Genomic DNA, 25326 nt, shown 5'->3' with positions numbered 1-25326 from the left:
TACTTCAAAATAAGCAATTAGCACGGGGCTAGCTGTGGCAGAGATGAAGGGTATTACTTGTAATTTTCTTGCTATTCTTAGGGTGCAATCCTGTGCATATTTAGACAGAAATAAGTCCTACATCTCCCAGAATCCCCCAGCCAGGCATGCTAGCTAAACATGCATAGGATCGTGCCTTTAATCAATAACCTGGCTGATCTAATGCCAATCGCCCAGAGAACTACCAGTAGATCTCAGTTTACCTTCTGCCTACCCCTGCTTTAAAGGAGGGAAGCAGAGGGCACATGTGAAGGTATTTGCTCTCACAGAGGATTACACGCCAGCAGAATGAATGGTAGCTCCCCTTCCCTCCTGGCTCATGGAGCTAGTTTTGTGTATGGCGTTTATGGGGCCTCTCTGGATTATGAATCGATACTGTGTAAAGAGGTAGGTGAAGTGAAGGGCAAAATGCAAAGATCTGAATCATGAGATGGATGGTACCATTTGGCCCGGCAATGGGATCTGTATTAGAGTTGCCGACTGGCTAGAAAATAACAATCCGGGCCTGCTCTTGTCTTGTGCCTTTAGCAGCTCTTTGAAATATAGGGACTAGCTGGTGAAGCTAAAGGGAGACCATGAAGTTCAGTGTGGAAGAGGACATAAACGGCCAGTGATGTGAAAGACAGATTCTGCCGGAGACTTTGGAGCACCTTTGCTAACCGGAATAAACAATACTGGATGGATGGCCAAATAGTTCTGCCTGGTATAAGGTAGCTTCTTTTGTTTTCATGGCCTGGGAGGGCTCAGGAGTAAAGGCCCTGGTTTGCATGCAGAAGGTTGTAGGTTCAATTCCTGCCATCTCCAGGTAGGGCTGGGGAAAACTGCGGCCTGAAACCTTGGAGAGTCACTGCCAGTCCGTGCTGACGAGACTGGGATAGATGAACCAGTGGCCGGACTCTGTATAAAGCAGTTCCTATGGTCATAAACACAATTCAATCTGCAAACTGCTGCAAGAAAGCAGCTGTTAAAGACGCAGCTAAGAGGTCAGTTCAGAACTGGCTAACTTTAGTCTGTCGCTGGGCCTTTTGCATTCTCATCAACTACTGCTTTCTGTGTCAACCAAAGACTTATAAGTTCAGTGAATCATACCCGCAGCTAACCCTAACCCTACACCCTCAGTACTGGCAATGTCTGATGTATCGCACTTTTGGTTCTTGTGTTCTTGGTGGCCTTGACATCAACGTTTGTAAAGTCTGCGGTCTTAATCACTGCCCATCTTAATCACTGGTTCCTGATCCATGCAGAAGAGCAAGGAGTCTGCAAGAAACAGATCAGAGTCGGAACCAAGACCATTTGGTGCTTGAGTGGAAAATCCAATCTGGCAACTAACATGTAATAACTGGTGGTTTCCAATCCTTTAATGGCTTCCAAAAGGTGCTACCTGAGGTGGCCCAAGTAGACTGTTTCTTGTCATCTGTGTGGCTCTTATACACCAACTGAAGTAACTTAACTCGGTTCCCTTGTTTTAAGACTTTTTAACCAACTTCGCATAACTTTCCAGCCCAAACTGCTGCTTGGCATATTGATTTTGTTCTCTTAATGCCTAGTTAAACCATTTAGTCATGCACAACGGCCATTTGCATTTAAAAGGTTGTTGCCTTGTTACATGCATTATACCAGTAGCGGCCTTTAGGTGTTAAATATGGCTGCATGCAATACGCTGATACCTGAGGCTATATGTTTCTTCAAAATATTTGTTCTTGTTTCTGTTTTACAAACATTTACTACTATTAGGAAAAAAAATCCTTAATATATATAGAGAGAGAGATACATAAACATCAATTTATATATTTCAGCTAGCCATAAAAATAGTGTCTTCAGTGGGAAAGAAGAAACCCGAAGCTTAGGCAATTGGGTTGTTTCAATAATAATAATAATAATAATAATAATAATAATAATAATAATAATAATGATGATGATGATGATGTGATGATGATAATAATAATCGGAGCATTTGAAATTATACAACCAGAAGGCTCTGTTCAAATAGTGAGACTACTTTTTAACTAGTCTGGCAGAACAACAGGAAGCGACAATTAGTGTGATGCACAGTGGTGAATCTACATGTGATGCTGCTGCCAAAAACTGCGGCCCTGTGCCTAATTCCTCTCCACCTCCCATAATCCCAAATCAGGCTTACCCATACCTGATGCTGAGCACGTCAGTTCAAATAGTGTGTATCTCTTAAAAACTAAAATTGGGAGCCCCCATGGGGAGCAATTTTCATTGGGACCATGGTGGGGGAAGGGTTAACCTTTCTACAGTCCTGATGAAAATCACCCCCTCCTTCCGGTGGCTTTTTATACTTTTTAAAAGATACTTGCTACTTGAAGTGCTATGTTGATCCAGGTGGCTGAGCTCTTGCACAATGCCTGTCCGTTTCAAAAGGGGGTGCCATAGGAGAACGTCCCACTGGATGATGCCCATCAGATCCAAGCACTGCCCGTGAATGCAGGGCGTTCTGTTTTTACTCCACTTCCCTACCAATCTGGTATTCTTTAGGAAGCTATTCCAAGCAGTTTTCAATCTTGCCAACAAATTGTTGCCTCTTAACTTTGTGAGCGATAACAGTGGCAGCGGAGGTGTTTGTCTGCAAGCCATAAAAATAAATGGCTTTTTTCCCACCAGACATGCATTGATAGCATAACATCATTGCATGTAGAGAGAAATAAAACGGCAAGATGGATTGGAGCATTTACATCTACGTTTTATTGCTGTCTGTGTAACATCTCTGCTTATTACTACTGAATAGTTTGCTTCCCCCCACACACACAGAATACACCTGTCTTGTCACTCTCTTTCTGGGATAGCAGAGGATGGGTGACCTTGTATGTGGCTCCAATTTTGGTGGGACTGTGATTGGATAGCTCCTTTAGAGTTCTGACTAAAACCTGGAGCAGATTCGCTGCCCTGCTGACACCAGAACCATCAGCCTCCACTGTCTAGTCTTCTATTTCTGATAGAAATAGGAATTAAGGGGATGGTTGCTTGGGCATATTATTGCCTTGGTGCTCAATGGATCAGGAAACCTTCTGTGTGAGCTCCACTGAACCAACAGAGTTCTAGTCTCATTCCTGAGAGCTCCCTGTGCTGAAGGCTGAGCTTTTAAATGAGGCTTAGTTACTCACTTCCTGGTGGATTGTGACCATTTTTCACACCTTTAAGCCCCAACTGAAGATTTCAGGTTCAATCTCATCCCCATCTAGGACAGAAGTGGATTTTCTAACCAGTTCCCCAAATCTTCAAACATCTGTTGAAACTAGGAGGTGCACCCCTCTGCTCATTCTCTTATGGAAGGGTGCCAGGACCGATGTATGTTCTTTCCATGCTGACGTTGGCCTCTCGTTAACAGCCATGCAATGTCCTCTCCATCCCCGACTGTAAAGTATTCCGTCCATTTGCATTTTTAAACAGTTGCCTAGAAGAAAGCTCTGCCTTGTTTCATTTATCCGGCCCTTTATTGCCCACAAAGCTGAAACCGTATCTTTTGCTATTTGAGTAAAAAAAGGGGTTAAAAGTGCGGCATAATTCCCCTTAGAAATAAAAGCAAAAAGAAAAAAAGGTTGATTAAAGTGCATATACGTTCATAGATTCTAGTGTGAGCTCTGCTCAGAAGAATGTTTGGTCAGTGCGGTGGACACCCGTCCAGGGCACTGGGCAGCCAGCTGCTGGACACCCCTGTGGCCTCTATAGCAGATCTGTTCACTTGTTGTGATGGAGGGGAAGGAAGTATGTTGTAGTTGCCTAGCAACTGCATAAAACACTCCCTGACCTCTTTGGGGGACGGGGTCATCTCGGAAGTGCTTTCAAGTACATTCCAGCATTGCTAGGTAATGACAAATAGGTTCCACCACCACAACTCTACAGAATCGCTGAAAAGAGATGGCTGAAAGCTAAAGCATTGCCCACAGGCTAGCTCTCAGGCATTAAGTGGGTGTGGGGTTTTGCGAGACGTGGGGTGAACCTGGAAAAGGGGAAAGGGGTGGAGGTGCACCCAGTTAGGGCCTGCCCTACTCATACCTACCCCAACCTCTAGTGCAAATTGCAACTTATGTTTGCACAACACAGCCCTATGTGTATGATTTGACTGGCACATTTTCCATGTGCAGAATTCTTGTTGAATCTCATGAGATCCCTGCCGTGGAAGGCTTCATGGGATCAGACTCCAGAATAAAAACCCAGCTCACTTAATATTAAGCCCCAGATGGTTGCCAACTAAATCTATCGATGGGGAAAGCACAGCTACTCTACAGCTACTCTGACATGCACATATTGATGGTCATATTTGTGGGAAGTGGACTTTCATGCTCCCCACAGATGCAATGTTTCAAGGGCAAAAGATTCAATAGACCTGTAGACTCCATAGCAGCCTTCTCCAACCTGGTGTTCTCCACATGCATTGGGCTTCAACAGCCATCATTCCGAGCCAGCATGGGTGTTGCAGTCCAAGGCATCTGGAGGACACCATGTTGGAGAGGAGACTGCCTTAGGAAACATTGCCCAACAATGTTTGGGTATTTGTAGCATAATTTTTAAAACACATTTTCTTTATACAGGTGCATGTCCCAAGGAATATTCAGGTGATGTTACTTCATCCAACTCCCACGTGTGTGTTGGTAGCTGTTGTTCACTGGAATCCATCATGAACGTCGGAGCAAACTGATATTTACAGAGTTTTGTGCTTTTAAACTTCTTTTCTGGAGATCGAGTAGAATCCCGCAGAACCCTTTCTGCTGGAAAGCTTCCAAGTTGTCTTTGTTCAAATTGGGGATTTCGAGATAGTTCTATTCCTGTATAGAATTAGTTGGTTTGGAGGGCTTGTGTGTGTGTGTGTTTGTGAATGAGTGTGTGTGTGTATGGGAATGAGTGTGTGTGTGTGTGTGTGCATGTGTTAGGGCTCGATGCTGAAAGCTTTTAATAGAACATCTAAGTCACCTACGTTAGCAGCCTGAAAAAGTTCCGGCTGGTCCATCATAGACAAAGCGATCCGGAGAGCTGCCCAGATATTACCTGAAATTGCAGGGTGAGGAACATGCTGTTGATTCCGGCTCTTTCTTTGCAAATTGAGAGCTGTGAGGAAATTGCTGACCGCCTCTCTGAGATGTAGAAGAGAATAAAACATGTAAAAATTGGAGCCAACACTTCTGCGACCACAGAATTCCAAGCGGAAATATCTAATGAATGAACATTGCCCCCAAACTAAGGAATGCTCTCTGTCCCCCACTCTCCTGGCCTTTAGAAAGGATGTGAAGACACATATTTTTAATTTAGTGAATGAATATGTTATTATGTTAAGTTTTTGTTATTTTAAATAGTTATGCACAACCTTGATGGCCTTTGAGCAGATAAAGTGGTACATAAATGTTAATAATAAATAACTGATAAATTGTTATGTTTACATATTCCCTGCTGTCGTGTCATGTAAAGCAATCCATTGAGAGCATCACCCAATTGCTTGGAAATATTCCAAGCCCTCCCGCAGCCCTATGCTCCATGGAATACAACCCAGTACATTTTGAGTTGAGGGCAACTTTTTCCCTCCCAAAGGCATAGGTTACCATTAGGAACGTTGGGGACATGAATTCGAATTTCTGTGTACACAACTTGTGGATTCCGCAGTGAACTGACTTTTTCTGAGTCACCCTGATTCTGTGGACTTGCAGATTGGTTCCCCCCATCACTTTTGGGGGGATTTGCACTAATTCACATCAGTACTAATAGATATTGATGCTAATGGCACTTGTGCAAATGTGCTAATCCACATTAGTTAATTAGTTAACTAATGCAGATTAGCGCATTTGCTACTGTGAATTACACAAGTAGAATGAAATTATGGTTAAAAAATCCGATTATGTCAATGAGCGGATGAACAGAATAAAAGACACCGGACAATCTGCAAAACACAGACAGAAAAGACTTAATAAAATCCATGCATCCCAAGCTACAATCTTAAACACATTTACATCTTTGTAAACTGCCCAGAGAGCTTTGGCTATGGGGTGTTATATAAATGTAATAAATAAAATAGAATAATACTAGGACATAAATCCCTTCTGACTTTGGTGGACAGAGGAGCTCATGCTTAGAGGTTGACTGTTAAATTATTTCTTATTTGGGAGGTCAAAAATGGTTTTGGAGAGAGGCTGATAACTAGAACCACTGTGGTGAAGACAATCATTCATTTTCTCTTGCTGTCTTCCAAGATTGGGTCAAACAGGTTTAGCAGGTTTTTAAGCATGACCTAAAACCTACATAGCTACTTGATCAGGGATGATTTCAACTATTGCCAACAGTGATAGATTATACATAAAGTCCTATGAGGGACAACTGAAAGAGTCCAGCCTGGAGAAGAGAAGATATGGGAGAGGCCTGATAGTTGCCTTGAAAGATTTGAAGGCCTGTCACATACAAGATGGAGCAGACCTGTTCTCTGCTGCTGCAGCAGAGGGCAGCACTGGAACCAATGGGTGGAAATTGCAGGGAAGCAGATTTCAGCTAAACATTAGGATGAACTTCCTAATGGTACAAGCTTTTTGAGGGTACAGCAGTCTGCCTCAGGAGGTGGTGGGCTGTGCTTCACTGCAGGTATCTAAACAAAGGCTGGACGTCTATATGTCAGGGTTGATGTAGTTGCAAGATTACTGCATTGAGCAAGGTCTGGACTGGATGATCACTAAAGTGCCTTCCAACGCTCAAATTCTATGATTCTAACTAAAAAGAGTTTTTTATATGCCTTTGCAATGCAGTGTCCACATTATTTTTTTTAAAAAAAACGTTCCCTGTGCAAGTGATCGATTGTTTTAATGATCAATGACTCTTTAGATCAAGACATTTCTTAGACCGTGTATCAAATTATTGTTTTCATTACGACCTGGCTCTGAACAAATAAAATTCTCTAATCTGATTAGAGATGACAAGAGGAGGATTGTGCAACCGACGGACAATGGCACTTCTGAAAGCGATGGCACATTTTGCTCTGTGAAAATAAAACCCTGCTGTCTGCCTCCAGTCGGTTTATCTTGTTCGGTTTTGTTGGGAAATCATATCAGTAAACTAATTGTCCTCAACTCAAAACGCTCTGAATTGTATTTTAATGAGTATTTTAAAATCTGGATCTCTATGGGAGAATGGTTGATATTCTGAATAGATTGATCTTATATGGCAAGAACTGAGAGAGACTTATGTGGGGGGGGGAATATGCATTATCAAAGCATTTGTTACGTAGGTTGTTGCTCCCCCCACACACACACCCTTTTTTTTGTTGCTTGGAGTAATACAGGTAGCATAAGTATAGCAGAGTTAAGGATGTCAAGCCTGGATTAACACGGTGAGCTCCCCAGAGACCAGAAACATCTTTTCAGAGAGACTGAGAGGCAGTAAAAGAGCCATCGGTGCCCACAATACACATATTCTTCGTTTGTTTACTGCCTTAGTCTCTGATCAATTCTGGAAGGTTTTTCCCCTGCTCCAAAAGTACCTTAGACAGGTCAGAGCGAGGGCCGTAATAACATGTAACTAGACAGCTGCAATCTGTATGTGTACCTGGGGCATAGTGAAAGCATGGTCAGGCACCTGCTAAGGGCTCACATCCCAGCAGGGGCCCACTGTGAAGAGCCCCCTGGAGTTGCTCCTCTTCACCATGGCAACCTGCTTCTTCACCTGCCACAGCCTACTTGCTCACCGGCCCATTGCCTGTCAAGCAAGGAAGTGGTAGCAAATGATGCGAAAGAGGATGGAGAGCAATAGCAGCTGGTGACAATGGCAGTGCGAAGATGTTCGCATGTAATATTAAGCCACTGTGGGTTAATTTTGCCATGGGGCTTAGCGGAGTGTGCTGGCCGCCATTTTGAGTATACAAGTGGAGGAGGCAGCGCGCTTGTAGCTTGCCGAATCTAGTGTCGTGGGTTGTTTGAGGGGGTAGACAGCCATCAATAACCCATAGCTTGTTTTAGGGTTATTTGAGAGTTGTCTAACCCTCCAAACAACCCATGATGCCGGGTCCGCATAATAAGGCAGACCACAGCAAGCAAGGGCACCCACTGGCACCATGCAAAAAGGGCTTTAGGAGCAGGTTCCTATATTGGGGACATTTCTGACACCAAACTTCCATGAAAGTGTGTACATGGAGATTGTGTTTATTGAGAATATGTAGTGTGTGCTACTGCATCAAAGGGAAGCTGTTTAGTTAACAACTCTCAACCATGGTTGGCTGGACACCAACAGGTTGAGCAAGCTGGAGTCATTGATTGGCCTACTGACTTTGTAGGGCAATGGCGGGTGCTAAAATGAGCTCCCCCTGGAAGCTGCTTAGGGGATGGGTTCATTCTTCTCAGGGATGTTTGATCTCCACTTCCCATAGCTTCATTGGGTAGTGCCAGGACCAAGAGCTACAGTTCTGCTCCTTCATCCATCTCATAAGAACATAAGAAGAGCCCTGCTGGATCAGACCAAGGGTCCATCTAGTCCAGCACTCTGTTCACACAGTGGCCAACCAGCCATTGACCAGGGACCAAGGGATGGGCAAGTTGTGGCCCTCCAGATCTTTTTGCCTACAACTCCCATCATCTCCCACCACCATCTCTGCTAGCTAGGGCTGATGGGAGTTGTAGGCCAAAACATCTGGGGGACCACAAGTTGCCCATACCTTGTTTATCTCATGGATATCCCCTCTCAGCATAAACTGGAGATCTTCTGGAGAGGATCTACTTGTAATCCCACCTATAGGAGACACTAACCTGGTGGGAGAGAGAAGCAGGGCCTTCGCTTCAGAACCTCTGGATCCTACTGACCTGTGAGACTCACCTGAACCCATCTTTACAAGTATCCAGAAAAAGATTTCGAAACTAGCAAAATGGCCAGCATTATGGCAGTTGGGGTATAGGTTGGGGGTGCAAAGCCTGAGGCCCCGGGGCCAAATCCATCCCTATAGAATGCCTCAGATGGCCCCAGCCCCTCTCCTCTGAACACAAATCATCTGATGGTTTCTGGGCTTTTGTGCGTTTCCCCCGCATTCTTAAAGGTTGAAATGCTTCTCCTTATGGACAGTTACCAGCACTAAGAGCTTTCAACTACATTACACTGTTGTTGTTTGTTGTTATTAATATGCAATCTCAGTTTTTTGAAGCTCAGTTGAAAACTTTTCTTTTCCCTAAAGCCTTTGCTGTCTCTCCTTGAAAACCGGGTTCCAATTTTGTCCCTTCCTTATCCCTCTTCTCTTTCTTTCTCAATTTTAACTTTTAATTTTTTATTAAATTTTATTTTACATTTCTAGATTGTAAGCCATTTGGGCAGAGAGTCGTTTTATTGTTTTGCTCTTTGTACAGAGCCATGTACATTTATAGTGCTTAATAATAACAACAATAAATAATAATAATAATAATAATTTTTTTGGCCCCATCCACCACTGGAGCGCGGACCCCCCAAGCTGCTCTGAAATTGAATTCAGCGCTCAGAATGAAAGAGGTTCTGAAAATTTGGAATAGGTGGAGGGGTAAATGTTGCCCTTAAGTGGCAAATGTTGACATGGGGGCCACAATTTTGTTGGGGCTAGCCCAGCCTTACCCAAACTGGTGCCCTCCAAATGTATTGGACTACAACTCCCATTTTCACACAGTGGAGGGGGGAACTGGAGTTGCACTCTGGAAGGCACACATCTGACAACCCCAGTGAATGGAAACTAATTGTGTTCCTATTCACATAGCCCTATAGAGTCATTGCAAGGTAGCTTCTGTGAGCAGTACTGACTCCATTTTGAAACAACCCCACATCCCACCTACAGACTGAGAGCATTCACAAAAGGCCTGGGTCAAGTAACCATTTCCTAATAGACTTCTTCAAATGCATTCCCCAGAGACAAAGGTAGGGGTAAAACTAAGCAGAATATGAATGCTGGATGGCAAGAGTCATACCTGGTCATACACATGCTAATGTAGCCCTGTTGCTGATCTCCAAGCTGCATCAAGTACAGCCATCATCCCAAATCATCCTCTTTTGTTCCCATAGCAAGTAGATCTTTAAATAAGATCATACAAGTGGGAGGGAAGAAGCAAGCTAGCTCTCTCTGTCTCTTGAACCAGAAACACAGAGCATACTACAGATTCCAGCTTGCGAGAGCAAGCTGCCATGAGTGAGTGCTTTGCCTGGCTGTATTCTTTTCCTCTTCACCTAAGACCAAGAGTTGCAACGCTCCCTAGTTCTGGTCTACAGGAAAGGGCTGCAGCCCAAGGAAAGGTATACTGCCTTTAAAGATTCCCTCTACTCTTTCCCCTGTTGTCTCTCTGTGTGTATGCTCTTAAATCTCAAAAAGTCTATTTTTCAGTCTTGAAACTGCTTCTAAGCCTCTACTTCCTCAGCTAATTTCCCCAAAACTAGCTTGTGCCTTTGTATTTGTTTCAACCTCAATAAATGTGCCATTGTGGCGTTATCCCCTTCAGTGCTGTAAGTTTCTTGAGTAAGAATCGCCTTACTTAGCCACAGACGCTCTATTGCCAATGTCAAAAGATTCCTTATAAGCGGGTGTAAGTCTCATTAGAACGTGTGCAAGTTTGTACACGGGTCTAATAGCACATCACGTAACAGAGTGCAGCCAAATTCAATTTCAGGGAATGGGAAGAATTGGCTTTTCTATATACAGTGATGCTGAATCCGTCAGTCTCACCTGTATGCTCCTAGGTTGATGCAGCTTATTCCTAGGTTGTACCTGGACCTGATGAAGCCCGGCTGAATTTCCAAAGCTCTTGTGTAGGCTTCTACCGCTTCTTCGCTTCGATCACCATTTGCTAAGGTTGCACCTAGACGGTTCCACAATGAATAATCCTGACAACACAATGACAGTTTCCCAGTGTTGGTGCAATCCTTGTGCAGATAACGTTCTATTTTTTGCCCACCGCTTCAAATTAATGATTGGTGCAGAAATAAAGTAATTGTCTTCTCAGTTAACTGACACAGAACTCGAGAATATGACTCAGAGTTATGGATAACTTCCTCTAAAACTACTTTGATTCATTTGCAGGCAGGACAGAAACGGGTCAGGAATAAAACTGTTTGAAAATGGGACTCTCTTATAGCAATTAACGTTTCTATTTCTGGCCTTAAAGTATTAATGGCTGCTGCAGGAGTGACAACTTGTTCAGGCAGGGCAGCTTTAAAAGAAACAAAAAAGGGCAGGAGAGCAAGGTGTAAAACCTTAGTGCAAAAGTGTCAAACTTACCTCTGGCCTTACGGTGAGGGCAGCACTAAATGCATCTATTGCTCTGTTAAATTCCCCACTCAGATGGAAGAGCACACCAAGTCCTGTTTGTAAGTCCGGGTCTATCATCTCACCGTTCTGATGAGCTCCTTCCAGATACAGTTCCTTCACCTCTTCCAGCAGTGAACTAGAAGAAGACAGAAGCACAATGTAGAGACCGATGTAACAATTTGAGATCGGTAGAGCCACTTCTGTTCTCAAACCATATGGTATGTTTTTCTGTCCAAACTCTGCCAAACCCAGTTCTCTGGGATTTTAGTATTTCAGCTAGAACCAATGAAACGCTGCCTTTGGGTGGGCACCTATTGGCTAGCATCTATGACATCACCAATACATCTCACCCTGACCACATACCCCCTTAAAAAAGGGGGGGTAGCTCACCTGACAAGCACAGGGAGGACAAGACTGAGGGCTGCTCTAGTGTTGAAAGTGGCTGATATGTATGTGTGTAAGACAACTTGTGAAGCCAAACCCACACTGTACAGGAGCAACCTACTGTGAGCACTCCAAAGAATTCTATCACTATTCTCTTCTCCAGAAAACTGTAACTTTTGTCATCTGCACTACAGGCTCTGGAAGTCCTGACATGAGAGAAAAGGGTTTGGAGAAGATTCTAGCTCATGATCCACAGAAAACAGCTGCACTGTACCACATTGCAATAAAAAGGGCAAGATCCAAGCTGGCTGCCACATGCAGGCAGTGTGTGCTGGGTCTTTTCAAGGACTCCACTTCTTCTTGTGCCCCCACAAAAGTCAGGAGACCCTCCCTGTGGCAAGTGACCAGGTACAAAACAGAACCACAGTTAGAAGGGAAAACTTGAGAAGTCCCTACAAGAACGTGCCAACGCTTCCAGGATCTTGGAATTGTTGTAGATCGCAAGCTGAATATGAGCCAACAGTGCGATATGGCTGCAACAAAGGAAAATGCTATTTTGGGCTGCATTAATAGAAGCATAGCTTCCAAATCACGTGAGGTACTGGTTCCTCTCTATTCGGCCCTGGTTAGGCCTCATCGAGAGTATTGCATCCAGTTCTGGGCTCCACAATTCAAGAAGGACGCAGACAAGCTGGAGCGTGTTCAGAGGAGGGCAACCAGGATGATCAGGGGTCTGGAAACAAAGCCCTATGAAGAGAGACTGAAAGAACTGGGCATGTTTAGCCTGGAGAAGAGAAGATTGAGGGGAGACATGATAGCACTCTTCAAATACTTAAAAGGTTGTGTCACACAGAGAAGGGCCAGGATGTCTTCTCGATCCTCCCAGAGTGCAGGACACGGAATAACGGGCTCAAGTTAAAGGAAGCCAGTTTCCACCTGGACATCAGGAAAAACGTCCTGACTGTTAGAGCAGTACGACAATGGAATCAGTTACCTAGGGAGGTTGTGGGCTCTCCCACACTAGGGGCCTTCAAGAGGCAGCTGGACAACCATCTGTCAGGGATGCTTTAGGGTGGATTCCTGCATTGAGCAGGGGGTTGGACTCGATGGCCTTGTAGGTCCCTTCCAACTCTGCTATTCTATGATTCTAAGGACCCATAGCCCTTGCATCCTGCTTCAAGCCTTAATAGTTTGTCAGAATTAGAAATCACAATGTTGCAAACTTGTATCCCCTCCCCACATACAGACCCACCAAGAACAAATGAGTCAGATACAAGACCAGATGGCTGGTATTTCAATATCCCAAGTCTAGTCCACCACCCCAGTTAATCAGACCCTTCCTGTCACCTCTCGTCTGTCGTCTTGGACATTCTCCTGGCGAGGGCGGGGGATCCTTTCTTGCTCCGCACGATGTACTTGTACTTTGGATTCTGCTTGATCCAGCTTCTCAGTGCTTCATAGGCCTCCTGCTGATGGCTGGTGTTTGTGAAGCTGACGGCCAAGGCCATCAAAGCTTTCAAGTTGTTTGGCTGAAGCTCTAAGCACCTGAACGGAATCAAGGGAAACTGTATTCACGCAATTCCTCTCAACATGCTGGCATGAAGCTGATGGATTGGAATGTAATGCTTTGAGATCTGAGCTAAGCCTACCGAGGAATTTACTTTTAATATTATTTTAGTTTTTAATTACCAGTGCAATTCCATGCAGATTTACTTGGCAGTAAGTGTGGCCGAGTTCAATGAGACCTAGTCTCCAATAAATGTGTATAGGAGTAATTCAGCCTTCGTTTCCAACCAATAGGAGCAGTTTAATGAGTCATTCTTGTTTCCGAAGACATCCAGCTCTAGCTACACGTGGTGAGCTTTATATAACAACTAGCAGATATTCCTGGCATTGCTCAGGTCCCCGAATAACATTAATCCACTTCCCTCCATTCATCGCTGGTGCTGCTCTTCACTGCTCTCTCTCAAGGAGTAGCATTGCTGAAGAGTGGAGGGGAAGTGGCTCTCAGTGGATGCAGGCAGCTCTGGGCAAGGCATGCTGGGAGGTGTAGCTATTTCGGAGTTATCTGGTGATCGCCCACGTGGCCACGCATGATCCCCTGAGATCTCTGAAATGCTTACACCTCCCAGCATGCCTTTGGTGGTCTGCAGGTGGTCCCATTCTCTGAGAGGCACTTCCTTGATGGTTGCTGGGAGTTGTAGGCGACAGGGTAGGATTTGTTTTAAATATAAAAAAAATAGTTAAACTGCAAAAAATAATAATGGGGTTTTGGATTGTGTTTTTTTTTGGGGGGGGAGGGGGTACGTTGTACAGGAAGACCTACCAGCATCCCAAATTTCAAGTTTGTAGCTCATCTAGAAGTGGGTAAACATTTTTGGACATCAAACCCACATATATATGTTCAGCTTTAAGTATAGACTGTTGACCTCAGATGTGGTCATTAGAAGATGTATTGGGGCCCCACATGAGCATCAGGAACTTTCCCCTGAACATAGGAAGCTGCATTATACTAGGTCAAACTATTTGTCCATACAGTCCAGTATTGCCAGTGTTGTCCGTGTTCACTGGAAGTGCTAAAAAAGGCTGGGCCAGGGCTAGAGCACAGGAAGTCTGGTTGTAAAGCCCAACCCAACATGAGTAAGAGCGCATAATCAAGCTGACTGGGTGGGATGAGGGGAACGGAAAGGGCTTATTTCACTGTCTTCATGATGTCTTGAGTAGGCAACCAGTCAGTGGAGTGGTGAATCTGCTTTGGGTTTCAGTTGGAACCAGTCAGAACTCTAAAGGAGTTTAGAGTTCTGACTGCTTCTGTTAGAGTTCTGAGCAGAATAGATTCATCGCCCCCAGGGCCGGATTAAGGCCAGCTGATGCCCTCAGCACAGCCCAGTAATGGTGCCCCCCTGGCCCTTCCATTGCTCAGCCGGCAAGACATTGAGACTCAGTAAGCGCTGAAGGTGAAATAAGACGTTAAAAACTCAGTTTTCTACAAGGCCACCCCCCACGCCAGGTTGAAATGATAAACAAAAAATCAACGCCTAGTTGATTGGTTGTAATAAAATAAAGCACAAATAATAATAAAAAATTGCTGCTCTTAGAATATGCCGCTAGACCATTTCTATGAATCTGGAATTCCTTAAAATTAGATGGCTACAGCTATCATACTGGTGCCCCCTTCCCTTGGTGCCCTAAGCACGTGCTTATATTGCTTAAAGGTTAATCCAGGGCTGATCACCCCACTGATATTTGAGCCACCAGCCTTCACCCCATCCAGTGTAACTTCTTAAGGTGGTCTGGGGGCTGTTAATATCAGCTCCTGTAAAGTAAGACCCTGCCCCTTCAGAAGCATTTATTTATTATTTACTGCATTTATATCCTGCCTTTTTTCCTTCAAGGAACCCAAGATGGCTTAAACAATCCTCCTCCTCTTCTCCATTTTATCCTCACAACAACAACCCGGTGAGGTAGGTTGGGCTGAGAGTCTGTGACCAGCCTGAGGTCACCCAATGAGCTTCCATGGCTGAGTGGAGACTAGAACCCCGATCTCCTGACTCCCAGCCCAACACTCGAACCACAACACCACGCTGGTATCCTTTAATGTGTGTGATTCATAAATATGGGTAAATAAGTCAATGTGATGCAGCTAACACTCTGGGCATAAAAAGAAAATAATAACTAGCTTTTTGGATTGCAAGAAAGCATAGTATGATTGTTATCTGCCTGGCCCTGGAACGACAACCGGTGAAGCAAAGATCGCCATATATTTAACATGCATCTGTCAGAACGAGTTCAGCTCAATTAAGGAGCAATTCTAATGAAGAGATAAACCTTTAGAAACTGTGCAAGTGCCAGGAATACCAAAGAGTTCCCTTGTTTGCAGAGTTCCTTTTTTAGTGTTTGCTGGATGACATTGGCTTTTCCTCCTGTGTTTCTATTTGCTCAATTCAGTAACAGAGTAGATTAGATTTTGTGGGGAATTTTAAGGATACATTAGCCTCAGGGTTGCTAGAGCTTTTAAAAAAATGTATTCTAGGCATTCAAATTCTGCACAAAATGCTGCCATGTACCAATTATGCAAATCAATGCAAACCTGCATACGCTTTGCATAATTTATTCTGCTTGCGTTAAGGATGAGAAGGGGGCAAGGAGAGAGGCGAGCAACAAGCCATGTTCTCTGACTACTGGAGACCCTACTGATTCCTACCCACCACTCAGCTTCTGAGATTTCACCCATCATTGGTGGGACCCATCACAAAAGCCCCTATTCAGGTGCTATTGCTCCCGCATAGAGCCACACCAGAGAAGGGGGTGGAGCCACACCCAAAAGCCTCATCTCTAATGCTGAATGTGATACCCCTTCCCCAAGGTGTGTGCATGTATAGCACAGACATTTACAGGGAGGAGGATTTTGCAAACATAGAAGGTTCCAGGTTACATGAAAACCTTCACCCATGCAGTTCTGCCCCCAGGGCCCCCCTTCCCATAGACGTTTGTGCTGTACATGTAGATGCCAGGGTGAGGGGCTACTAAGCTCATGTAACGTCGACGGCAGGGCTAGTCAATGTTGCTCCATACCTGTTCTCTACACAAGATCAATAAAATCTGAATAGGGTTAGAGACGCAGCTACAACAACACTATCCTTCTATAATATCTACCCCAAGAGATGAACCTCCACCCTCTCCCCCGCAAAACCCCATTATGTTCCATTGAGCTGAAAGTCAATGCACAAGCATAATGTTAAATAACAACAGGTGTTCATCACGATCCAAAATGATTTGGATCATGCCTTGGGTTGGCATGAGGCATTTCTGAACCGAAAGCAAAAATTCAGTATCACTGCTGCTGTTTTGGGACTGGAGTTTCTTCCCCCCCCCTTTTTTTTAATGACATACAGATTAGGAACTGACATTCCTTTCAAACTTTCTGCCTGCAGCGATTGCTTCATATATTGCTTCATGGTATGGCTAGTTTTGGTTGAATCCACTGATAGTGTGGTAGCAAGTTAAGAACCTAAGAAGAGCCCTGCTGGATCAGACCAAGGGTCCATCTAGTCCAGCACTCTGTTCACACAGTGGCCAACCAGCCATCGGCCAGGGACCAACAAGCAGAACATGGTGCAATAGCACCCTCCCACCCATGTTCCCCAGCAACTGGTGCACACAGGCTTACTGCCTTGAATACTGGAGATAGCACACAACCATCAGGGCTAGTAGCCATTGATAGTTTCCAAGTTGTACAGTACAGAACTCTTCTTGTAGTACTGGGGTGGGCAAATGTTTTAGCCTACAACTCCCATCATTCCTAACAATTGCCTGTGCTGGCTAGGGCTGATAGGAATTGTAGGCCAAAACATATGGAGGGCTACAAGTTACCCACTCCTGCTTTAGAACAAATCTGGGTTCCTGTTCCGAAATGGGAACTTGGAAGCAGCCCCAAGTAGTACAAACAAGAAATATGAATAATTCCCTTGAGAACAACATTGCAACCACGCAGTTGTCCCTTGCGCAGGCCTGAACAGATAGTCCACTGCAGTTCATGCTGTCTACCTTTGGAGGGCGACGATAGCTCCCTGCTCGTTTTCGTTCTCTGCTTGCGTTATTCCCAGAAACTGCCAGGCCTGCAACATAGACAGTGGTAGGATGATTGCACCGCTGTGTATTGGTGGAACAAATCCTGCATTTTTGTTAAAAGTTAAAGTTGCCATGTCGGTCATTTTACAAAAGCGAAGTCTGGAAGAAAAAAAACCTCGAACCAAAACAAACAAACAACGGAAAAGCAAGAAAGAGCAGAAAATACAGTTTGTGGTTTGCACCTTACAGATATCACAAGAAGCTGCCTTATACTGACTGGCAGCAGTTCAGGCTGCAATTTTTCCAGCCCTACCTGGAAATGCCAGGGATCAAACCTGCAACCTTCTGGATGCAAAGCAGCTGCTCTGCTCCTGAGCTATGGGCCTGCCATATGTACAGTGTTAGTGGGTGGAGAGCTTAATGTGATGTAGGGCTCCTGCATTGATGCTGCTGTTATTACACACTGGCTCAAGACAGCATTGATCCTTGTAATCCACAGTGTCCCATCCACTTGGAGCAACCTGATCCCACAGATGAGACCCTAGATGAAACAACAGTGCAAAGAGTAGCTTGAGAGGTCCAAGCTGAAATGTCCTCCAATATCTGAGGAGTCACATAACCCTCACTACTCTTACTTCCAGCCAGTGCAAATCTGGGCCATGCTCAGGCCTAAACTACATGTGGCGCTTAGTTCTGTGTATTCCCCAACCCCAGACTTTAAACCCCAAAGCAGCCTTGGAAATTGCAACATTGAGTAGAGGCCAACTAACCCTCAACTGCATTTCCACTGCAAAGGAATAGATACAGGGCAATATCCAACTGTGACATTCCGTCAATGCAAAGGATGTTGCGCTAGTGGAAACTATGCGCAAGAGGAGAATCCAGCTAAACTTACGCTTCCGCAAGCACAATTGCACAAGCGGTTGCGCATAACGCTTGTGCAACCCATTGTGATACTGGTTGTACAACTGCTTCCACAACCAATTGCGCAAGCATAACGGGCAAACACCTGTGCAATGAAATGATTCGGCGCGGTTCTGCTCGCGCTCTTTGGGTTTGCAGAATGACACTTTGTGTCATTCTGCAACAAACCCATTGTTAACCAGTTCCTTTTCCCCTGCAGAGAGAAAAGCAGTTTGAGGGCCATTTCGAGTAGAAAAATAGCCAGAGGCCCTGATCCTCAAGCTAAGATTGCAGCCTTGACTGCTTGTTGTTGTTTATTCGTTCAGTCGCTTCCGACTCTTCATGACTTCATGGACCAGCCCACGCCAGAGCTTTCTGTCGGCTGTCGCCACCCCTAGCTCCCCCAAGGTCAAGTCCGTCACCTCCAGAATATCATCCATCCATCTTGCCCTTGGTTGGCCCCTCTTCCTTTTGCCTTCCACTTTGATTTGACTGCTACTTTGATTTTAAAAAAATCCCATTGAGGAAAACAAAATACATGCATCACATGTAATTTGGTCTTCGTTGGCCCAGGTCTAGTATCATGCAAAATTGTAGCTTACTGCAGCCTTCTGCAATTTGGTGCCCCTTAGATGTGTTGGAGTGCAACCCCCAATTAAGGCTGGCCCATACCATGATGGCAGCTGTAGCCCAACACATATGGAAGGCACCAGGTTAGGGAAGGCTAACTTAGGGCTCCATCCTATTTGTGTTTGGACAGAAAAAAAGGTCTACAACTCCCAATATGTCCCCGCCAGCCATGCTGGCTGAAGCATGCTGGGAGCTGTAGGACTTTTTTCTTCCTATACACAGATTGGATTGCACAATTAGTGTGACAAGAATGAACCACAACAAGCCTTGGGCTTGCATGCTCCTCTCCCCCACCCTGCCCCTCAGTGTGGTTGCAAGAAGAAATTCAGAAATGTTTACTTCCTGTTTTTGCTTAACCACGTCTTCGGTTGTTGTCCAAACTGACAAACCTTGGTTAATGTTAACCATGGTTTGTCTGAAACAAGCCAACTTGAGAAGTCACCAAATTCTACAATTCCCGAATCCTGTTATGTGAACATCTCAAATGTAAACATCTGATGCAACAGCATATATACCATATTTCTTCAGTTCTAAGACACACTTTCCCCCCCATATAAACATCTCTAAAAACGGGGTGTGTCTTAGAATCGCAGGTGAGTCTTAGGTGTTTTTTTTCCTGTTGGTGATACTGAAATTAGTGTGTGTCTTACGATCGATGTCGTCTTACTATCGGTATTATATATCAATATCACAGGCTTTGTTCTGAATACAAAATGTACATTTATCCTGAATGGCGAACCTCTTCCTGCCAGTGTGATGGTACATTCCCCTCACCTTGATTATATCAGAGATGTCATTCCCATGCAGCATATTAAGCAAGATTACTAAAGGTTCTCTGTCTGTCATTCACACATAAGCACTGAGTGAACTCTTCCTCATTCCAGAATAATAAGCAAGGTGAATACCTCAGCGTCATGAGGATCTTGGAGAATAGCAGCCTCCAGGAATAAGATGGTGAGGGGCAAATTCCCCTCCCTCAGCTTTTTCAGTCCTTCCTCAAAAGCTCCAGGCCAGTCTTTGAAAGGGTTTTCGGTGTGAAAATAATAGCCCTGAAACAGAGAATTAATGTGGTGATAATGAGACACAGAACCCATGGAGTTTAATGGTGTGATCATATTCATGTCTACTCAGAAGGACGTCCTGAGGCTTAATCCCAGGAAACAGTGTACAGCATTGCCGCTTAAGGTACCTAAAATTAGATTGCTCATTATCTCCTATTCACATGTAATACTTTTGGGGCCATATGTATGAGCCATGCCGGTTCCAGGTTTTTGAAGGCCTTTGGTCAAGAGTCCCTCAATGCCCACTCCTTGATGACTCTACCTTCTCACCACCCTCGTCTCTAGCTGCTGCTGCTCCCGCTCCCCCTCACTGCTACTACTTGCTTGCTTGACAGGCAGAAGCCCAGTGAGCAACTAGGCGATGGCATTTACTACTACTCCTCTTCACTACCGTTGCCTGAGCCAGAGTGAGAGAGGCAGGTGAGCAAGCAGGTTGCCATGGTGAAGAGGAGGAGCCAATCCAGGGGGTTCTGGTCAGTGGGCCCCTATTGGGGTGTGGGCTCTTAGCAGGTGCCTGACCATATCTACCAGCCCTGTGTATGAGGGGCCTCATAAGATCGATGCTTTTTCTTAAAAGGAAAAGGCTTCCTTTCAACGGCAGAGTTGAGTACTGATGGACAGACTGGCTTTGTTCTTATTAAAAATGTTTTGTGCTTTGAATATGCTCACAATACATTGGGAATGTTCACACAGCACAGCAACACACACTCCGTGGTTGAGTATGAGTTATTTTGAACTGTGGGTTATCATGTTGTTGAACACAGCACATTTTCTGCAGAGTGGGCTATCGTGTTGTCTGAACGAGACAGTGTGGCTTGTTAACCATGCAGGGTGGCTTGTTAACCACCCTGAATAACCCAACAACAAACCATGGGTTCTCAAGGTGATGAGAAAATACGCCACACTGCATGGTTAACAAGCTACAATGGCTGTGTTCAGACAACAAGCTAAACCATGGTTCACCAACAATCCACGGTTCAAAACAACCCACCCAGGCAGGGTCTACACCACTGCTTTCAAACAGTTTATAATGGTAGTGACAAATGCTGGGGCCCAGGACACACTCTATATACAAACCGTTTCAAACCGTTTTCAAAGTGTTATATCCTGCCTGGTGTAGATCTGGCCCAAATGTGGGTTAGCGTGTTGTGTGAACAACCCCATTGGGTGGATATGCATATCACAAAAGGGAAAGCCCTGCATCTCCTCCTCCTCCTCCTCCTCTTGCTCTTCATCTTGTGAGTTTCTCCAGTCTTGCAAGAAGCAGGCACTACAATGCAGGGGGCGTGGAATGGATCCTCACATCAAAGCAGTGGCACATCATGTGTTTTGACTTACTAAACATTATGGGAGGAGAGAGGCAGAGGCACCACGAGATCACTGTATTCAGTGGCAGCCAAGCAGTGGCCGTTACTTCTAAGAATGTGCTGAAATTCTGCCAAGAGATGCTAAATGTTGCGGATTGAATCAGCTATGCAAATTAGAACAAATTGGAAAGGCGTCTGCAACATTCTTTTTCCTTCCGCTAGTTATTCGGAATGGCAACAGTCTAGCCAAGCTTCCACTGTTATCCTTTGCCACCCCAGGGGGCTTCCTTCTCCACAGCATCGGTGTTACCTTCTCATTAATGGAGACAGCTGCTTGGCCTTGTGCTTCTTGGCTTTCAGAAATCCAGTTTCTCCGAGCCATTTCTTCCCACTCTGCTTGCATCTTATCCCAAAACTCTGTGTCTGACTAGGGAGAAGATAAAGCAAAAGAAAGAAAGGAAGGGACAGGGTAGAAACAGAATAATTAAAACAGTGAAAGAGAGAAACTTCCCTCAGCTTTATGGCCTCTTCTGACTACTTTTTCTGTTTCCAAAACAACATATCTTGAGCATCAAATAACTCCAACTGATCTCTGTACATATTCACTCCAGGGATGCTTCTGGACAAGTTTTTCTGCCTATTAGCTACTGAGCCATGTTCAAGGTTTTGTTGCTGACATTCCAAGCCCTAAACAACTCAGGACCAGGATATCTAGAAAACCATCTTCCCATATATACACCAAATCAACCTGAGAACTTCCAAGGAGGCCTCATTGTTCATCCTACCACCAACAGCGTGTCGTCAAGTAATGGAGCATAAGCAGGCCTTCTCGGTAGTGGCACCCACCCTCCGGAATGCTCTCCCACGTGTGGTCTGAGAGGTGGAAACAGTGGCAAACTTTAGATGCCTTTTAGCAACACACTTCTTTACTCAGGTTTTCCCTGATATATAATTGCATTGCTCTGTTTTACATGTATTTTTACATGTTTTACATGTTTTAAATGTATTTGTTTATATTCTTTTAAAATTGCTTTGTATACCGCCTATTATGTATTTCTTATATAAACTGCAGAGTGCTGTTATGTTATCAAGTGTTATATAGGTAGTTTAAATAATAATAAAATAAATACATTTTCTAAAAAATTACTTTTCTACACCGCCAATAGCCAAGCTCTCGGGACAGTTCACAAAAATTTGAAGAAAACCTTGGAATGTTTCATTTCTTAAGTATAGGATTACAACAATAACAAATCCAATACAGATACTGTAGCAGCCTCAGTGTATGTGATGGATTAACATAACCTAAGCCAAAGGCAGCTCCCTAATCCCTGCCTAGAGACAGCTGTGCACAGATATTATTCAGTTTGAATCTACAGTGTGATAGCAACTCTCCCCGGGGCTTGTCAAAGTGCCTGTTTAAATAAAACTGGTAGCTGTTCTCTGCACTTTCCCCCTAATAATGGCCAAGCAATATAGTTTTATGTGTGCACTTTTGGGAACAATGCTAGGTTATTGTGTCTTGTCTACAGAGTCCTGCTTTTCCTGGATGCCAAATGGAAACGCCGATTCTTAAACACGGCTGTTCTAATTCTTCAGCTGGAGCTACAGGACTAATCCATCAACATTGTGGCTACTTCAAATGAGCTGCTAACTAATTAAAGTTTGGTATTCACAATCATGAGCATTTTTCAAAAGAAATGCTTTGCTGTTTCAGCTAAAGTCTGGCTGTCCTTAAAGATTCACACTGCTGCTACGTTCAGGGCAGGGCGAGGAGTTGAGCTCTGTGCCTTGCTTCTGCTTTAGAGAAAGGAAAGACAGCATTCTTGAAATGCAATGCAAAGAATGTACTCCTTAGCATACTTCAACCACCTTGATTATATGTTAAGCGATGGAGTTGTGTTAATCTATTGCAGCAAAAACAACTAAGAGTCTGGTGGAATCTTAAAGATTAACACATTTACTATGGTATGGTGTGGGCTTTTGCTAAATGTGTTTGTCTTTAAGGTGCCAACGAGATTCTTTGCTGTTTGTATTAAGATAGGATAGTTCATGAATTGTACACATCTTTATGCTATTCCGATCCACAGTAGCCAAAATGGAGAAGTTAATGTTGACTATCCATCTATGTAAGTGGGGAATAAACCTAGCAATGTTACTAACGATTGGGCTGAAGAAAGCACTTATGAATATGAACTCTGGGACTGCATAGATCCAGAGATGTATTTCAGATAATTTAAAAATGCATGCCAGGGGTCGGGAACCTTAGGCCCATGGGCCAAATCCAGTCTAGCTAGGGTCCCAATTTGGCCCTCTGGAGTTCTTTAGACAGCCATCCCCTCCTTTGCCTGACTACTGATCATTTGGTGTATTTAGAGCTTTTGCATTTCCCCCGTATTCTAAAAAACAACAACCCGTCCCATCCATGTCCTCAGCAAATGGGTTATATAGGCTTACTGCCTTTGATATCAGTGATAGCACATAGCCATCAGCAGTAGTAGCCATTGACAGCCTTTTCCTCCAGGAATTTATCCAACCCCTTTTAAAGCTCCCAATGACATCATTAACATTGGTGGAAGCAGGATGAGCCTTTGGACCTTACTGCATCCAGACCCATGATTCTGTGGAGCTCCAATATCAGTGAGGTGGTGAATCCGCTCCAGGTTTCAGTCAGAACCAGTCATAAGAACATAAGAATTCTTAACTATCAGGTGTTTCTGCTTCCAGATCAAAAGGCATCGTGCAGCTATTCTGACATTTCTTCCTTGAAAGAATTGTTTATGGAAAGAAGAAAGATGGAAGCAGTGGTGGGAAAACATCTGGACCCCATGTAAAATTCTGTGATTGGACAATTGGACAATATAAACCTCATCTTGAAAGCACCAAATGTCTCCTTGTCATTACTGAAATCATCTTCCTGCCTTGCTCTCCTTATATTCTCAATAACAACAACACCCTCTTTGCCTGCAGTGACAATTTTATGGAATATTTTCCCCTTCCAGGTAGGTTAAAAATGTACTTTAAAAAATACCATCAGTTCCATGCAGCGTGTTTTCCTTTCACTTATTATCCTCAATCAAAATTTCACCTAAGCAGTCTTTTAATTACATTCCTTGCTAATAGCTGCTTCTTTTCCCTTGCCCTGGCCCACTATGATTTGGTTGTTTTAATTATCTCTCTAGGTAAAGTATTTTGGAGAAAGGATGTTATTAAAAAGAGTCTCTTTATTTCTGGCTCTATAGCTCATAATCGAATAGCACAGCCCCAAGCATTTTATGCATATTTGGAACCTGCATTTTATTCAAAGGACAAACCCTCCCCATAACACACACGTACAGGAAGAAATAGCCAGGTTGGGATGGGGGGTTAAAATACACAATATCATAAAATCTGGAGTAGAAAACAAATTGTGGGTTTATGGAATAATAAAAAGTACTTAGCATTTATATAGCACATTTCAAGCATTCAAAGCACTTCACATTAATTATCTCAATAACACTGTAATACTTTATTTATGATTCATACAGTACCATTAGTCTACGATACATTAAACTACAAGGAGATCGCTCTCTAAGTAATCATTACCGTAGTTTTGAAGAGAAGACTGTGCATAATTATGCCTAGATATGAGGTTGATCTGGACTAGGTCTAGAATTGCCTTCCTCAAACTGGAGTGCTCCAGATGTGTTGGACTGCACCTCCCAGAATGCCCCAGCCAGCTGGCTGGGGCATTCTGGGAGTTGTAGTCCAACACATCTGGAGCGCCCCACGTTGAGGAAGGCTGTTCTAGAAGCTCCATCACACCTTTTTTTTCCTGGTACGCATCCGCGATTTCCACCTCCATTTCATTAGCGCGTCAAGCACTGTCTGATCACTTTCACATGCGTGCATTTTTGCGCTATTCCACCTTGTTTACCTTTTCACCTGCACCAGCTCGCACTTCCTGGTATCGCCACTGTGCTCACCCCACCCCGCCCCCTTTCCTTCCCCCTCCGGTTCATTGGTTTTTGGGGTTGATGGACATTGTGATGGATGTGAACACCTTTCCCCCCCTCACACTGGTTTTGTTGTCTACTGTTTTAACGATTTAGCATTTGATCGATTGGGTGCTGTTTCTGCCTTTCGATGGGGAGAAATAGCAATAACAGAGGGGTTAGAGCAGCAGAACTATGTTCGAGTGACTCAGCACAAGCCT

The 25326-nt window shown here is 44.2% G+C and overlaps 1 protein-coding gene across 2 annotated transcripts in view; it reads right to left on the bottom strand.

Moving 5' to 3' along the window:
- Positions 1-4930: 4930 nt before the first annotated feature.
- PEX5L (peroxisomal biogenesis factor 5 like) overlaps positions 4931-25326 on the bottom strand; it is a 62163-nt gene continuing 41767 nt past the window's right edge. For both annotated transcript variants that reach the window (XM_063131440.1, XM_063131441.1), the window contains 7 exons: positions 21445-21561; positions 19672-19815; positions 17210-17280; positions 13010-13207; positions 11249-11414; positions 10697-10854; positions 4931-5135 (listed from right to left, as the gene is read on the bottom strand). In XM_063131440.1, coding sequence (XP_062987510.1) covers positions 4931-5135; positions 10697-10854; positions 11249-11414; positions 13010-13207; positions 17210-17280; positions 19672-19815; positions 21445-21561 — 1059 coding nt within the window. The remainder of the gene's footprint in view (positions 5136-10696; positions 10855-11248; positions 11415-13009; positions 13208-17209; positions 17281-19671; positions 19816-21444; positions 21562-25326) is intronic.

The sequence above is a fragment of the Elgaria multicarinata genome, chromosome 8 (assembly GCF_023053635.1).
Source record: "Elgaria multicarinata webbii isolate HBS135686 ecotype San Diego chromosome 8, rElgMul1.1.pri, whole genome shotgun sequence".
Lineage (NCBI taxonomy): Eukaryota > Metazoa > Chordata > Lepidosauria > Squamata > Anguidae > Elgaria > Elgaria multicarinata.
The sequence above is the reverse complement of the archived record's forward strand: the minus strand, read 5'-3'. Positions and strand labels throughout refer to the sequence as shown.